This window comes from Tachysurus fulvidraco, chromosome 13 (assembly GCF_022655615.1).
Source record: "Tachysurus fulvidraco isolate hzauxx_2018 chromosome 13, HZAU_PFXX_2.0, whole genome shotgun sequence".
NCBI lineage: Eukaryota > Metazoa > Chordata > Actinopteri > Siluriformes > Bagridae > Tachysurus > Tachysurus fulvidraco.
Genome location: NC_062530.1, coordinates 24,394,581 through 24,412,339, shown reverse-complemented (window position 1 = coordinate 24,412,339; position 17,759 = coordinate 24,394,581). Strand labels below are relative to the sequence as shown.

Genomic DNA, 17,759 nt, shown 5'->3' with positions numbered 1-17,759 from the left:
ATCACAGAGAGAAAGACAGACAGACAGACAGACAGACAGACAGACAGACAGACAGACAGGCAAATAGAGCCAGACAGATGATCACAGAGAGAAAGACAGACAGACAGACAGACAGACAGACAGACAGACAGATAGACAGACAGACAGACAGACAGATAGACAGACAGACAGGCAGGCAAATAGAGACAGACAGATGAACACAGAGAGAAAGACAGGCAGACAAATAGAGCCAGACTGATGGAGACAGACAGACAAATAGAGCCAGACTGATGGAGACAGACAGACAGACAGACAGACAGACAGACAGACAGACAGACAGACAGACAGACAGACAGAAAGATGGGACATTCTGGCAGACAGAAAGACAGGTAAACAGACAGACAGACAGAAAGAGAGGTAAACAGACAGATGCACACGTGACAAATGGAGAGAGAGAGAGAGAGAGAGAGAGAGAGAGAGAGAGAGAGAGAGAGAGAGAGAGAGAGAGAGAGAGAGAGATGCTTTACTATTTGCAAATAATATATTTTTAGTAGGTGGAAGTGTAAGGTGAGATTTGGCACAACTACACACACACTCGAAGACACACACACACACACACACACACACACACACACACACACACACACACACACACACACACACACACACACACACACACACACACACTCACTCACTCACTCACTCACTCACACACACAATTAAAAATTCAATGATATATTTTTCTCTGCCTAAGAAGATAACCCCATTTTTGGAGTTTTGAGTTTGAGAAAAACATTAGTTTGTTCTTTCATCATTCTGTAAGCTTAGAAGATAAAAGTGTGAGATCTGATTGTTATTTGTCGTGACATAAAAAAATGCGATTTGCCTCCGTCAATAATAAATAACCATTAAAACAAACAATAACCGTTCACACAGGCGGAGGATGAGCAGAAGATGTAGTTGGTTCTAGCTCCCCCTGGTGGACACACAGTGTAACAACATTCATCTAAAATATAAGACGATTCCGCTGTTAGATCCCAGTGAGTTTTAGTAAAGGAAATGTAATCTTTATTTAATATTATTCGGTTATGGATGAATACTAAATTATGAACAGATTAATATATGAACAGAATAATATAAATAACGACAATTTGTATTCATTTGTATGCATTTAAACCTACGTATTATTTATATTATGTAATTAATATTTTATTACAAATCTAATAATTCAAAGATTTCACCATTTTACCCACTACTTCATTTTATTTTAGAGGCAGTAATCATTCTTTTCGGTACGTTCGATTATTTATTTATTTTCATAAAAATATATATAATTATTCTTTTTTGAGTTGTCTTTATTAAGAAAACAGAGACTTTTATTGTGAAAGTGGATCCTTTCATAATGATGGCATTTCCGGATCTGTTCATTGAGCCGGATCACTTGGCGCAGCACAATAAGAAGAGTCGACTCCTTCGGCTTCGAGTTGACTTTTTCCCTACGTTTTTCTTTACGTTCTACTACGTTTGCAATATTATGAACACTGTCTGTAGATCGATACACAGCGTACAACGAAATTAAGTACTCTCTTTTTGGTGCATAAAATAATTAAAATAAATAAATAAAAAGTAACATAAATGATCCAATTAAAAACTATTTAACTGAAGTAGTAAACAGCTGAGATATTTTACTTAAAATTTAACTACAACAATAAAAGGTACGTTTAATATATACATTCATATATTTATATAAAATATACTGTCTAACTTGATTAAGAGAAGAAAAAAACCTAATATGTCATATGTGCTACTCGGCTGATCCCATTCCAAGTGTCGACTCGTTTGGATATATTGTCATATGTGCGACTCGGCTCTCAGGATTCACCTCAAAGATCCGATTCCAAGTGTCGACTCATTTGGCTCTCAGGATTCACCTCATTGTATCCGATTCAAAGTGTCGACTCGTTTGTATCTGTTATATGTGCGACTCGGCTCTCATGATTCACCTCAAAGATCCGATTCTAAGTGTCGATTCGTTTGGTCTATGTTATATGTGCGACTCGGCTCTCATGATTCACTTCAAAGATCCGATTCCAAGTGTCGACTCGTTTGGAATTGTATGTGCGACTCGATTCTCAGAATTCACTTCAAAGATCCGTATTCAAGTGTCGACTCGTTGGGATCTCTGCTTACTGTAGTGTCAGTAAACATGTTTTTCCTGACTGACACATGAACCATGACGTGACTGTTAACGGTTTACTTTCGGCTCCAACATGAACGACATCATGGAGGAACAGGAGAAGGAACAGGACAGTCTGGTAGCCGGGTCTCCCTCCATGACAGTAAGTTCTATTTACATTTCCTTCTGTAGAAGCTAGTGATGCTAATGCAGTAGCAGTTGTGTAGCTGCTAGCACAATACAGCAAATAACATTAAAGATAATCGTTTTATTTTTGTCTGCCTCATAATTAATGTAGTAAATAACATCAAATTATAAAGACTTTGTAAAAAAAACCTGAAAGCTAAAATTAAATAAATAAATAAACAAACAAACATTCGGGTTAGCAAGCAGCTAGCTGTACAACTGTTTATTTATTTTGTTGTTATTGTGTTTAGTGTTATAATTTCCCAGTGTTTAATAGAAAAAGTTTAATATTTATATGAAATGTGAAATAACAATTAAGATGTAAAAACAAAAAAGTACCTTTTTTAGTCCTTTGGCTCTTCTTTAATGCATTATGAAGGGTGTCAATATTTTTGAGGGCCCTATTTCATTCTTATTGCTTATTGACGTTAAAAAAAAACTTTCAGTAGAAGTCTTTATCCTGGTCAGGGTCACTACAGGTCACCGTCCACACGTGCACACAGTCGTTCAGGAAAACCTGAGCACCTACAGGCTTGTTATTCACTAGGTTAGAAGGATCCAGAGAACCAAGACAGACACGACGATGAACACGGTGACGGTGTCCGTACGTTCCACACGTCGCTCTCTGTATAACTAGCTCCTAGACGCAGTGCACGAGGTTAGAGTTACAGGATACAGGAGCACACTGACAAACGTAAACCGACGATTCCTTTTAATCAGTGAATCAGAAACTTCACTTGTTGAGAGAGGTCGACCTGTAGAGATTTCCTAATCGTGTTGTTATACGAAGGAATTAGGATAACATTTTATTACAGATCCGGTTCTTTATGTGCAACGAGAAATGGTGTTTCACCGTATTAACGATATTTGCTCTACAAAGGCAGGCGGTAGCAGGAGCGGCAGAACCAAGCCGGCTGCAGACGGAGTTAACAGAGCGGCGGTCGAGAAGAGAGGACCGTATATAATGGCCAAATCTATCAACATGAAATTACGTGAGTAGAAGCTCAGTGTTTATCAGTAAAAGAAGAATCCTGGCTTGAATTTCTGTATTTTGTTTCTGTATTTCATCACCTTGAACGTGTGATTTAGCACAGCAATATATCACACTGTTAAAGATTTTTTTAAAGTGTGTGTTATTTCTGTGTGTGAATGTTTCACAGAGAGACCCAGAGAAATGGCCAGGAGAGTGTTTAAGAAGAAAGGCTTTTCCTCCGGGGGGACAGTCATGCAGCAGCCCAGACACGGAGTTAAGAAGTGAGTGAGCAGATCTTCAGCGGCTCCTTTAGACAAATAACCGTGATGAGCGGTGTTAATTTTCCTCAAGCCCAATATGATGATTAAATTACATGGTAGAACTCGTCTCCAGGTCGTCTAAAAACTTTTTACCGCTGTGTTGATTTGAACTCAGGGTTGAAGAGAACATCGTCGGTTCCCGTGTACGTGTGGGCGCCTTTTCTTTACTTTTCTTTTGGTCGAACATTGAACCTCCTGACCAATCAGAATCAAAAACCCTAGTATGTGTATATTTCAATGAAGCAGTCTGGGAACGAATCAGATGATTACAGAACATTTTTACTCCGGATGTTGTCAAGAAGCTAGTCGAGGCAGAGTGACAGAAATTTCTCCTTTTACATTTACAGCATTTAGCAGACTTTCTTATCCAGAGCGACTTACATTTTATCTCCTTTTATAAAATCGAGTGTCAGGAAAACAAAAAAACTTTACATTATCACCTAATTTACACACAGCTGGTTTAAATATCCGTGTCCGTTTGTGAGTAGTGAGATTTGTGTTTGTTTCATGAGGAACTCTTTAGAAAGCTCTGAATCCAACCAAGCTGAGCAGGTTGCTTTGTGTCCTTCAACGTTCTTCACATGTGTGTGTATTCAGCAATGTGTTTCAAATGGATTTTTTTTTTTTTTTATTAGTGTGAAGTTTAATAAAGGATACGCAGCACTCAGTCAGAACGCAGAAGATCCACTGGTGTCTCTGGACTCAGACAGGTAACTCAGACACCACTTCATACCTTCATACTCTGGTTTTATTCCTGTGAAACAGACGTAGAGTTTAGAGTTTGTACTTCACCAAGTGCACATTTACCTCCTTGTTTGAATGCAGTTTTGTCATGTAGGATGATTCTTCAATAGTTTACATCAGTGGTCCCCGACCTTTTTTTCGCCGTGGACCGGTCAATCTTTGATCATTTTACCGTGGCCTGCTGGGGGTGGGGGATGGGGGCTATACAATTAAATTAAAATTAATCATTTTAATTTAACTGTATTTAAACATGCCATTTTAACTCACTACAACGCGAAATCAATGAGAACCCCGAGCTTGTTTCTTTGCAACGAGACGGTTCCATCTGGGGTAATAGGAGACAATGACACCCGAAGTGTGTTGCTTATGTCCAGTTTATTCCGTTGTTTTGTTTCGGTTGCCGTCACTGCAGAAATCCCCGCTTCACACAGATAGCATGTCGGAAATGGCAATAGGGATTTAAGTGCTGTGGTGACAATCTCAGGGTATTCCGCCATGACTTTAATCCAGTACACTGGCAGAGTTTCTAACTTTCTAACGACGTCTGTTTCGTGCTCATTTTTGCTAATTTGTGGGTTAAATTTGAGCAAACACAATATACACGTACACCAAGCACTGTTAAACATGACAAAGTACCGGTGAACAGAGAGAAGAGCGATACACACCTTCTCTCTCCACCAAAGCTACAACACCACTGCCGCTTGCAGCCGCTCAGCTCCAGACGTCACCTAAACCCGGCCCGATATCATGATATTTTGCGCATGCACGGTATTGGTGCGGCTTTAGGTGACGTCTCTCAGCTCCCAGTTAACCTCTCGTCCATGGAAAGTCGCACAAACCCAAGAGAAATACACCACAGTAAATAAAATGGAAATAATTTATTGTTCCTTGGGCGGCCCGGTACCATTTGGTCCACGGACCAGTACCGGTCCGCGGCCCGGGGTGTGGGGACCACTGGTTTACATGACTTTTGGATGATCTTCTTTCCACATGACGGCAATAAACCTTCATCCGCTCTTTTTCTGTTTGCCTGAATCACTGTCTAGGAATCAAAGTGTGTAATGTACTGTGACATGTTTCTGATTTATTTTCTCCTGCAGTGATGTAGAGCTGGAGTATTCGTCTGGATATTCTTCAGCAGAGGTAAACCACTCGATGATGATGATGATGCTGATCAATACTAACTCAAATAAGTGACCACTTTGAAACCGTAGATTGATTGATAGTGAGGTGGGGGTTTTTTTTATAACTGATTAACTTCCAGTTTTCACTATAATTCCAGTGTGAAACTTTAGGAGGCGGAGCCTAGAAGTTATGTCACTAATGAAAAAAGGGATTTTGCTTGGCCAACTTGGCTGGCTTTTAGCAAGTGAGATTGATGATGGTAGATTTTAATAGTGGTACAGTCCAGTACTGAGATACAGGTTGGATTTCTGTTCATAATATCGTGCCGCCTTTTTCATCTCTTCCTTCTCGTCGTTTTTCTAAAGATTCATCCAGAACTCAGCCGCCAGCTGTTAAAAGACGGATACCGGCTAGACGAAATCCCTGATGACGAGGATCTGGACCTCATTCCTCCAAAAGCCATGGGTTCGTCCATCTGCTGCTGCTCGTCCGACGGCCCGTCGTGCTGCTTGCAGTGAACCTGCGCAGGAGCGAAATCACGCCTTTAACACAGAACCCGTTACTGAAGCGAGCGTACCTCTGCATCGTGGAACCGTCCGAAGTCCTACCACACCGCAGAGGAGCGTTCCTGATCTCCTGTAGCGATGACACTAATCTAACCCCACATCCTCAGCGTTTCCCCTGCAGACTAATGGAGACGTCGTTAATTACTGTTATGCAGTTTTAGCGAAAGGTCACGGCGCGAGAGTCAGAATAATATCGACACGCATGTACGTATCTGCATGATCTCTGCGTACCGCATCTGTAGCATAGCAAATTTCTCTTCTTGTCTGTGTTCCTATACTGAGAAAAGACGGCGCTTGTGAGATACCTGCACTTTCCTGGAATGTTTTTATAAATCTAAACTCTACATCTGTATAATTCTGAGATGGGATCGCTGTTTCAGACAAGGAACATAGCCCAAAGTAAACACAGAAGTGCCTCGGTGTTGATTTGTAAATAAACCCAGATGCTACAGATGTGGTGCAGAACAGGTTACAATAACTAACATTCTCCGCCACCCTTTTTTTTATTATATCAGAAAACAGAAGCAGGTGATGGAGCAAGATCTGATCTGAATCCTCCTTAACTAAATCACTGACTTCTCACCTATTGTGTGAATCTGTGGAAGTTCTTCGCTCCTCCAGATATGTTAATCTAACACTTACACTCAAGCTTTCCATCGTATATATTACTGACACCTCCACGCTTTAAAACATTGCACTCTGACGAACGGCTGCCTGGAGAGATGAGAGAGCAGTATTCTCTTTTCTTTTTGTTTTCTCTTCACTTTTTAATGGCATTACATTACACGTTACTGATATGTGAGGTGGGAAAACAGTAAACCAGCTGTCTATTTTCTAATTATTATTTTTATGTACACTTGTATTGTGCTTGTGCTTTTTTTTTTTTTGTAAACTAATGTTTTAGTAGATGTTTTAGTTTATGCTTTAGTAGAGAAGGTTTTGTGGCATTTGAAGGTGCGTTTCGAGATATTTGCTTGTTTGGGATTTTGTTTACATTTTTCAGACCCAGAAATTTACTCCGAGTCCAAATCACCATGAAAGTTTTTTAAAGATAAGAAGAGAGAGATTCTGAGATTCACCTCACAGTATGAGAGTGAGAAGAGTGACAAGGTTGTGATATAGTTAGTTATAGCATCGAGGCGCAACACAACATGACGTGTATCCTGTATAAATATATAGAATTGAATTAATATATTTTTTGTTTTGTGAAAGTACATAACATTCGGTCGGCAAGCGTGTGTGCTCTTAATCCATCATGTGCTACTGCCACACCCAGAATTTCTTTCGGATGAAATGTAAAAAAACTTTTAAGGCCCAAATCGTATCACTACAAAAATCGTATTGTTTAATACAATTCAGCTTCAATGTGCTGCACATTTCAATATAGGAATATAAACCAGGACAAAGTCTTTTACTTAATTTACCTATAAGGGACACTGTGATATTTTATTTTCTCCACATTTGAATGGAAAATAAATAAGAAAAGAAAGGATTGCTAACATCCTGTGCTAGGATAAGTAGGACTTGTGTTGAGTATTGAGTGTTAAATGGAAGCGTATTAAACTACAAGTTTGTGTGAGGGGAAAAAAAAAGAAAAGGGATGTGTTTGATTAGTTAGCTGAGATTATTTACCGTGTTGATGCTTTGTGTGTGCGTGTGTGTGTGTGTGTTCTGTTTGTGTGTGTGTTGATTGGAGTGAATGTTAATGTTGCACTTGGAGCTCTGAGTGGACTTTTCCTCTCCTTCACTATGCAACTAATCAGACAATCTTTAGTAGCGATTATGGATCATCACTCACGCAATAACTTCACTTTGTTTTCAGTGTGAAAACCTTTTTTTTATTTATTTTTTTTATTTCCATCTACATATTAAAAATATAGAAAGACTTGTATTGTTAGTAGAACATACCTGTAAAATATAACAAGGCTTTTTACTGTAAGTAATCAGTAACCAGTATTTGAATAAACTATGTTTGATTTTATCCATGTGAGGGTTTTCTTTCTTTCTTTCTTTTTTTTCTCTCTATTAGCAAAAGAAATTTAATTAAATTACAGAGGACTTGGTGGGTTATTGGTCATACAGCAGGAATATATCACTGATTATTTACATATGCGTTGATTAAAAAGATAGACACTACAGTTTTCCGTTTCTAAAGTCCTCTGTTAAAAGCTCTGACACTGGAGACTCCTTCCATAAATGTCTCTTAAGAGAAACCTTTACACTTTTAGCAACTACAGCAATAACACATCATCTGTATTAAATAACAAAAAACATTTTCAGGGTCAAACAAATTCAGGTTCGTGTGAACAAGTCATTAAATATCGAAACTAATAAACTATTAAAACAGCATAGTGGTGTAAAGGAAAACAGTACATACAGATAGCATGGTTTAAAAAGGAAAAGATGTTCTCTTCCTTGAATTTTTTTTTTAATATAAAAGTTTAGAAGGTTTAGAAGGACCAACAATCTTACAAATTTATCAGTCCAGTCCAATTGCTTGGATTTCTTACAACTAGTCGCTGTGTTATTACATTTCGCCACTAGGTGGCAGTAATGAGCTAGAAATTATTTTAATTGTTTAATTAGTCTTGTTAAATCTTATTGGAGTTGATTTGATCTTTTCAGCCTGTAAGCGTTCACTCCACTGTGCTGTTCTATGACTGTCAAGTTGTAAAGTAATATGAATTACCTTTTTTATCTTTGTGAAAGCTGCTATATAACGAGAGATTATTATTATTGTGCATTTTTTATACCTGTGTTGCGTTCAGTCTGTTTCCAATGAACAAATTTAGATCCAATAAAATCTGGCACAGTGAGATTATAATCTGTCACTGATAGTAAACAGAAGCCCAAGGAAAAACACTGACTATGATTTATTATTTGTATGCCATCATGATTATTGACTGTAATCACCAGTGTGTCTACCTCCTTATATACATTGTTTCTTAAAGAAAAGTATACGTTTAAATCTCAGACTAGAGGGTGTGAAATGGATCAGATTGATCACAATAATTATCAATAATTATAACATAAAAACAAATAATTAAAATCTAATTATTTATTTCATTATAACAAAAATAAATTAATAATTATATAAATATAATTATTTTTATATCTGAAATTTATATATACACACACACATTTATATATATATATGTGTGTGTGTGTGTGTGTGTGTGTGTGTGTGTGTGTGTGTGTGTGTGTGTGTGTTATTTAATACATAATATTGCAATAAAAATGATAATAAAATTCATATAATAGAGCTGTGAATAGGAGCATGCTGCCAGTGGAGTGGGCGGGGTTTTGTGCTGTATGGGCGGTGCTTGGTAAAGGGGGCGATGCAGGAGGAGGGGCGTGGTGTTAATCCAAGCGCGAGCCGCAACCTGAACGCTACAGGCGTTAGGACGTAATGTGATCGGTTTCTTCACGTTTCCGTCCTCTCGCGACGCGTTAAACTTGTTTTTTTTAGACCCGAGTGGACTCCGTTATCCGTTAGCCGTAGTTATCGAGTATTTAGTTGTCGTCGTTGTTGTTTTAACCGTTATTTATACGACTCCGTTGATAAGTTGCGTGCGCGCGCGCTCTTGTTGACGGTTGACACAGTGAAGTGAGGTAAAGTGTGTCAGAGCTGAAGGGATGGTGGACAACTCCAACAGCGGCAAGACTCAAATGGTGAGTGACCCAGAGACTCTGTGTGGGCTCCTAACTCACCTACAGCTTCATTCTGTGTGAACTATAGAGGTCTCGTGCGCCTCATAAACACACACGTATCTAACTTATTATTATTATTATTATTATTATTATGACGTACGTGTAAAAGTTGACATTTTTCTTGATAAAGCGTACTAAGTAGTATCCATGGAAACATAGTAGGCTACGTCGTCATGACTACTGCGTGCTAGCGTACTAAAGAGTGTGTGATAGCTGTGTGCGTGTGCGTGTGCGTGCGTGCGCGTGCGTGTGTGTGTGTGTGTGTGTGTGTGTGTGTGTGTGTGTGTGTGTGTGTGTGTGTGTGTGTGCGCGTGTGCGCGCGCGTGTGTGTGTGTATACACACTTCGTATGTGTGCGGTTTCGGAGTTCCTTTTCACCAAAATTGAAAGGTATTCATTTGCGTAATTTGACCAGAAGCGACGTGTAAAGCGACCTATAATTATATCTCACATTATGGACCTATTTATATCCGTATAATTATGTTTAAATATATCTAAATAAAAAGAGCACGTGGGTGTGGTAATATATATTTTTATGTAGTTCTTCTCCACAGGATGAAACTAGTCTGTGTTTATGATCGTTGCAATTTATGGTTGTAAGGTTGTATTTTTCATAATGGCCAGAATTTTGACTTGGTTCTTTATTTAGCATTAGACTCCCTTTTAATCCAGACCTCATCATAGTCCTCTGAGTGTCTGATGAAAACATCATGGCCCCAACAGAGCTCTCAAATCACTCCTCAAATAATTGACTCATTCTAAAGCCTGGAAATGTTTTACTTGTTTATACACTTCCTATTGCTCACAGCGTAACCCTAATCTTCACATCCACCGAATGTTAATTGGAGATCAAAGGCAGCTGTATAATTTATTGCCCCCTCTACTACCCCCCTCCAAGTCCTGACACACAATTACACCTAGAAAGCCTTGTGCTGGCTCATGCATTATTTCAGGGAGAATAGCTCCAGGCTAAGATATTGATCCAGTGCACTCAGCAATGCGATATAGATCGAAGAAGGACAAATATTCAGCTGCTGTGATTGTAGGAAAAACGATGAATAATACTGTGTGATGAGTGACTGCGCCGAGTAGCAAGAGATCTTTTAGATATCAGATTGCTGTTGTGGTGAGTTTTGTGACATTCTGATGATTGGATTAAAGGGATTTGGTTTCATGAGAAGCTTCAGCGCTTTCTGAGATGTAATTAGAGTTGCCTGTTTATGGCAGGTCATTGATGACTATGTTACTTCCTCCTTTCCCCCCCATCCTCTCATTATTTCTCTCAGGAGAGCAGTTTAGGAGGCAGCGTTTGCCCTCAGGGAGGTGCAGCGGGGGTGAAGCTCGAAGCCGTGATGGAGCATTTGCAGCGGCAGCAGCAAGCACGTTTGGAGATGGAGCGCAAGGAGCGGCGTCTGCGTGATGCTCATCTGTTGTACGCTCAACAAGTGGCCGCTCAGCACGCTATCCTGGCGGCAGCTCGAGCATCTACAATGGGCAATAGCGGAAAGGCCCAGGGGCACGTGGAGAGGCTGGACGAAGTCGCTCGGGGCAGGGATTCGGGCGATGACGACGACGACGACGAAGACATCGATGCTGATAACGATGATGAAGAGGAACCGATGGCCGACGAAGGCAGCGAGGAGGAGCACGACGACGACAGCCCAGTGAGTGGGCTGGAGTTTTTGCGCAAGCAGACGCTGGCACTACAACAGAGTGCCATGGCCAGGCAGTTTACAGGCTACGCAGCCAGCACTGCGGCAGGAACCAGAATTCAGAGAGATGACGCGTCTCCCATCAGGGTCAAACAGGAGCCGGATGAAGACCTTTCACCTGCTGGTCCTCAAACGGCCGCATCTCCAAATGGACAGGCCGACTGGGGCTACGATGAACACATTAAACAGGTAAGAATGAAACAGTTCCCTGTTTTCGTCCTCGTATTATATCAATTAAACACACCTGTTAGTCCATTTTTTTTTAATCTGAATCAGACTATAAATAATTATTTTGTTGGTGTTTGGTTTGGTTTCATATTATATATAATTAAATGACCTAAATTGTTCCCTGAGGGGTGTGTAAAAAAACTTCTTCATTAAATGGTTATAAAAATAGTCTCACACATTATGACTTGCATCTAGTGTTTGTACATCAGTCAGAATCTCCAGAACTCCTGGCATTTCTCTGCAGCTCTAGCTCTGGCTCCGTTTTATCCTTTCACTACTTTTGATTCACTCCTTGCAGTTGAGTTGATTGAGTCAACTGGCTTTTCTCAGTGTTTTATTGGTGGCAGACTGAGACCTCTCAGCTCAGACACTGTGGGTTCACTAGATTTAGTCCACGGCCGAGCGCCAAGCGTGATGCCGATGATCTCACCTGCATAAAAAAAAACGCACTGATGCGTAGAACACATCAGGGCTGGAGTCAAACAGGCTAAACACTGCATATGATCCTGATCCTTTAGACTTGTAGTAAAACTGGGATATCTGTAGCTAGCAAGAAATCAGTTGAATAATTTTTTATATTTAAAGAACAAACGTGATGTTGTGCAAGACTTCGATTCACCTCAAAACTCAAGAAGCAAACATTACGCATCAAACATGTCTTGGAATATTGTACTTTTTGCCGTGCTGTTTGCTTGGTACACATCATGCTCTCAGCACACAGTATCTTTTTCTATCTCTATCGCTCTCTCTCTCTCCCCGAAACACTCTTTTCTCTTATTTTGCGTGGTGTAATACGAGTGCCCGCTGCTGACAGCTCAAATGCTTTTCAGTCGCCTGTTAGAGAGCTGGAGCCGCGCCAAGCACCGTGCGTACTAATCCCACAGAGCCTGCGGACGTCTGAGTCACGCCAAGCAGCGCCTGCTGTCAGCTGTGTGGAGAGAGAAAACCCTGGAAGTGTGTGCTGGCATCAAGCCAGAGCTCATGCGTCACGCTTTCACTTTGCACTCGCTCTCCCTGGAGTGTGTGTGTGTTTCCCAGGCTCCTGGCTGAATCTCAGCAGCACTTGGCCAGACTCCAGGGTGTGTAAGGACCAGTTCCCAGAAGGCGTCTGTCTTTGTGTGTGTGTGTGTGTGTGTGTGTGTGTGTTTGTGTAAAGTGGTGTTAAAACATAGCGTAGTCCTCCGCAGGAATTTCCTGGCACAGACTGTAACATTCATTTTAAAACTGAAAGTAAGTAAGTGTGTGTGTGTGTGTGTGTGTGTGTGTGTGAGTAAACGTGACTCCTGTGCTGGATGTGTGCCAGCACACACACACTCTGAGGCCTCATTTCCTCAGAGCGTGCCATCATCACACCACCAGCTGACGGGGGTCGATACGGAGGAGAGGAAGTGAAACGAGACAGTTTTGTGCGGTTAAAACAGCACAAGGAAGTTGCTTGGAAATCTCAGTGCTCACTCGACATCTGTGAGCATCACAGGAGCGTTAAAGAAAACGGATTAACACCACATCAACAATTATCCGAATCCAGTCCCTGTGGGGTAGCTGTCGCCATAGAAACGATCCCACAACGGATTTTTTTTAACTCTTTTTCATCTCCGCACGTCGCCATAAGTGGATAAATGTGATTACGAGGACGATCAGGACTAAACTATTAATGGGCTGTAATTAAGAAATAAAACACACCGATGCAGTAATAGGAACATTATCAGCAGCATTGACCTCAGGGTTCTTCTTCCTTATTTTTTCTAAATAACATGTCCTGAAGTCTGAAGTTCCTTTTACACCACAGCCGTTTGCCGTCATACGTGTGAGCACACACTTTATCTCCAATTAGAGCTTTATTTAATCTTATTTTAATCTTACAGAACATCCACGAAACCAGTCACATGTCCAGTGTGGTTCATTTGGATGGTTCACTGTAGAAGTCTCTGAAATATAAAAAAGAAATGAAAAGTATTACACAAGCAATTGCTGATTCACAATCTCGATGTTTGTGAGTTAAAAGTGTGTGTGTGTGTGTGTGTGTGTGTGTGTGTGTGTGTGGGCGGTGGGTGGGGAGGCACAGTGGGACATACTACTGACCCCATAATCCCTTGTGTGTCTCTGGGGTCCTGGGGCCCTCCCTGTGGTGTTAGCAACATCGCTAGCCCCCCTTCACTCTCTCTCTCTCTCTCTCTCCTATAGTGATTAATAGGATTTTAATTGCAGAACACAAGCAATGTTTACTCAACAACATGTGTGTTTGTGTGTGTATATTGAGAAGGAGATTTTATTGTAAGAGAAGTCGCAATTTCTTGACGCACCTCTACAGAAAAAAAGCGTGTTCCTAGAAAAGCGTTTGATTCTTACACCACAGCAGTTCACCACACCCTCACATCATGGTTACTGTTATGAAACAAGTCTGTTCCTGTTGTCACTTTTATTCCAGTCGTTCCTTTATAAGACAAAAACATGCAGCTTGTCATATTTGATGAAAACTGAAACTTTCTTTTCCTGTCTGTTACAAAGCTCTGAAATTGAAGCCTCCTCCCATGAATAAGAAATAAATGCCTGGTCACGGACAAAGTCGCCACATCAGCTATTATGAGATATTTAGATTGTGTGGAGTGTCTGGTATACGAGTCCATGTGCAAAATATTAGTTACTATAGAAACGCTATTACATCATCGTCTTCTTTTCCTCCTCCTCCACGTTGTTCATAGAAGGAGTGACTGGATGTTGCATATTTAAAGCGTTTCCGAGGTAACACAGCGAGCTGATTCAGCACAGCCGGTCGATCGATAAGGCTTGTGTAAGAGATCTGGAGGGGACAACAGCCTTGGTTATCCTTCGTCTGTGATGGACAGAGCAGTGGAGCAGGAAGTGGTTAAGGAGCTGTGGATGAGTCTGAGGTTTGCCAGAGACCTTTTTGCTGAAGTGGAAGCGAATTGATTTGCCTGCCTCTGAAGAAATCGGGTCCGTCAGACGTTCTCCACAAACTCCTCAGCTCCCGTGAAGAAGACTGGAAAATTAGCTTCTCTTACTTTTATGAAGCGAAATATTCAGACCGATAGAACAAAAGGTTAATATAAAGATTAATATAATACAAAATTCAGGATTAATATTAGATCTATTTAAATCTGTATGTATTTATCACCAATGAGCAAGTCTGAGGTGACTCAGGCAGCAGTGGCAAGGAAAAACTCCCTTAGATGGTAAAGGAAGAAACCTTGAGAGGAACCGGAAGTTGAACCCATCCTCATATGGGTGACACTGTTGGGTGTGATTTATAAATATACAGTCTGATAAATGTTGTATAGATGCAAAAGATCACACGGAGTTCACATCTCCTTTTTAGTATCACAGAGTCTGACTGGAGCTTGTAAATCTCTAGACGCCTCAGGGTTCGCTGGGTCGGCTTCATCTCGGTGGAGGTCCAAAATCTTCATCGCACGGTAGACGATCTGAGCTAGTACAATTTCTGGATGCCTCGGGATGGGTAGAAAGAGAGAAGCAGTGGAGAGGGATTACCATAGCTGCTGTTCATAATATTTGCAAGTCTGATGTAATAATAGTGCACAATATTATGGGATGTATTGAGTGTACGCCTGACTAAAGTTTTTAATCTACATTTAAACTGAGAAAGTGTGTCTGAGCCCCGAACACTATCAGGAAGACTATTCCAAAATTTGGGAGCTAAATAAGAAAACGCTCTACCGCCTTTAGTAGGCTCCGATATTCTGGGAACTACCAGAAGTCTTGAGTTTTGTGATCTCAGAGAACGTGAAGGATTGTAGCGTGTTAGAAGATGAGTGCGAAAGGTTGCACGCCCTCGAGATATTTAGCGAGATTCAAGGTGAAGGCCAACGTTATGTTTCTAAGTCTTCCAGTCATACGAAAGCTACCCACTTTTCAAACAACTGAGAACTTCTGCATACATCAACTCACACATGCCTGTGATTGGCTAGTCTAATCTGTCTGTGATTTGAGAGAGACAGTATGCCCCTCCCACCAAGCGAGCACAGCCAATGAATGAATCTGATGTTTTATTAATGATCTACTAGAACATAATCGCTGTAAACTGGGCTGCATAACAGTCACTGCAGTGAGAAATCGCTAAGCGTTCTCTAAATACATTTGTTAGCATGTAGCACGTACCCGTGTACATGTCAGGTCCTGGAGGCGTGAGACACAATGAGAGAACTGACACCTTTTTCCCCCAGATGTTGAAAATCCCAATTAAAGTCGATTAACACGGATCTAAAAATAATCCGGCGGAAAATGCAGTCGTCGTTACTGAACATGATGAACGCTTTGTACGATTCTGCACCTGTCTGTGTCACACGTTTACATTCAGCATTATGTGGAGATCATTCAGGTGCCTCATTAACACGAGCGTGACGTTTGTTGCTGCAGCACAAAGCCACTGACGTTTATGGTATTTGTGCAGCTTTACTGATGCGCGCTGCAGACAGATGCATCATTAGAGTGCGCTGCGCCTCATTTACAGACGCTTCATACAGCAGCAGACCGATTCACTCACAAACGTGTGTGTAATAGGGAGAGAGACAGAGACGCACAGAGAGACAGAGACACGGACACGGACAGAGAGACACGGACACGGACAGAGAGACACGGACACGGACAGAGAGACACGGACACGGACAGAGAGACACGGACACGGACAGAGAGACACGGACACGGACAGAGAGACAGACACAGACAGAGAGACAGACACAGACAGAGAGACAGACACAGACAGAGAGACAGACACAGACAGAGAGACAGACACAGACAGAGAGACAGACACAGACAGAGAGACAGACAGACAGAGAGATGGAAAGAAGCTCCGCCCCAACCTAACTTTCATCCATGTGGCGCTTGTAAATTTTTCGATCACACTAAGCGCTGATGTCCCCCCCTGATGTCCCCCAGTCATATTTAAAGCATCTTTTAAACCAAATTTGTGAGACAGGAAGTTTGATTTGTGTGTTTATTAGAGTGAGAAAAGTTTATTTCATATGGAAAAAAAGAATGTTTGAAGTGCACCAAAACTGAAGCACTGGAACAAAGGTCTGAGTGTGCAAAAGTGAGAGACGGAGGGAGTGTTTATTACGTGGTCGTGGGTAAACATACACGTGTGTGTGTGTGTGTGTGTGTGTGTGTGTGTGTGGCACTGCTTGCACAGTCCTGCCCCTATCATCAGGGCCTTGAAGATTCCTGAGGGCCAGAAATAGAGGTATTGAATGTAGGAGGCTGTGGTGTCGGGGGAGGGGGAGAGAGAGAGAGAGAGAGAGAGAGAGAGAGGAAGGCTTGTTTGTGTGTGTGTGTGTGTGTGTGTGTGTGTGTGTGTGTGTGTGTGTGTGTGTGTGTGTGTGTGTAAATTTCATTGGGGGTTGGGAGCAGGACGTATTGCTCTGTTTCAACACTGCTCTGCCCCACCCAGAAAAAACATTCCTGAATTAAAGGGTTAAACCTTCAAACAGCACGACTGTGTACCTGAGCTTCTCTGAGGATTGTTTTAAGGTGTGTGTGTGTGTGTGTGTGTGTGTGTGTGTGTGTGTGTGTGTGTGTTATTAGTAATATTAGCACGGATCAGTGACTCTGAATCCCACATCAGGGTTCTGTATTTAGAAAACTCCATCAGTTACAGGTTCATTTAACCACATCCACTTTTTATAGCATTTGATGCAGATAGTTCAGGCGCTTCTTCCCGATTACATTCATCTCGCCGTATTCCAGCAACTCGACTTCCTGTTTCATTAAAAAAAAGAGATTGAACTTTGTCGGACTCCCCTGAGGAAAAAATAAAGTAAAAAGCTATGTGCTGTCGTGTCCTCGAGAGAAACACACCGTAGAAGCACCGAGCTACTCATCCGTCAGTTTCTCGCAGATCTAGTCTGTTAATTGCTGTGTCACAATATCTGGGGAGTTTAGTGCCACTAACCCTACAGCGCTGTCGGACAGAACAGAAGCAGCAGCGACGTCTCCTCGACCCGGAAGTTCCTACTTGTGAATCCAAAGAGATCTCCTTAAGCGCCTAAACGTCTGCTCACAGGAC

General features: G+C 41.4%; 2 protein-coding genes across 2 annotated transcripts in view; both read left to right on the top strand.

The window, feature by feature from the left end:
- Nucleotides 1–1,893: 1,893 nt before the first annotated feature.
- On the top strand, nucleotides 1,894–8,050 carry fam219b (family with sequence similarity 219 member B). The gene is made up of 6 exons (XM_027162048.2): nucleotides 1,894–2,318; nucleotides 3,222–3,333; nucleotides 3,502–3,595; nucleotides 4,270–4,344; nucleotides 5,479–5,521; nucleotides 5,869–8,050. Exons 1-6 carry the CDS (start codon nucleotides 2,250–2,252, stop codon nucleotides 6,019–6,021), a joined length of 546 nt encoding a protein of 181 aa, XP_027017849.1. The 5' UTR covers nucleotides 1,894–2,249; the 3' UTR covers nucleotides 6,022–8,050.
- Nucleotides 8,051–9,421: 1,371 nt separating this feature from the next.
- LOC113652669 (AT-rich interactive domain-containing protein 3B-like) overlaps nucleotides 9,422–17,759 on the top strand; it is a 58,113-nt gene continuing 49,775 nt past the window's right edge. The window contains exons 1-2 of the mRNA XM_027161884.2: nucleotides 9,422–9,741; nucleotides 11,066–11,680. Of these exons, the coding sequence (XP_027017685.2) occupies nucleotides 9,706–9,741; nucleotides 11,066–11,680 (651 nt within the window). The 5' untranslated portion in view covers nucleotides 9,422–9,705. The remainder of the gene's footprint in view (nucleotides 9,742–11,065; nucleotides 11,681–17,759) is intronic.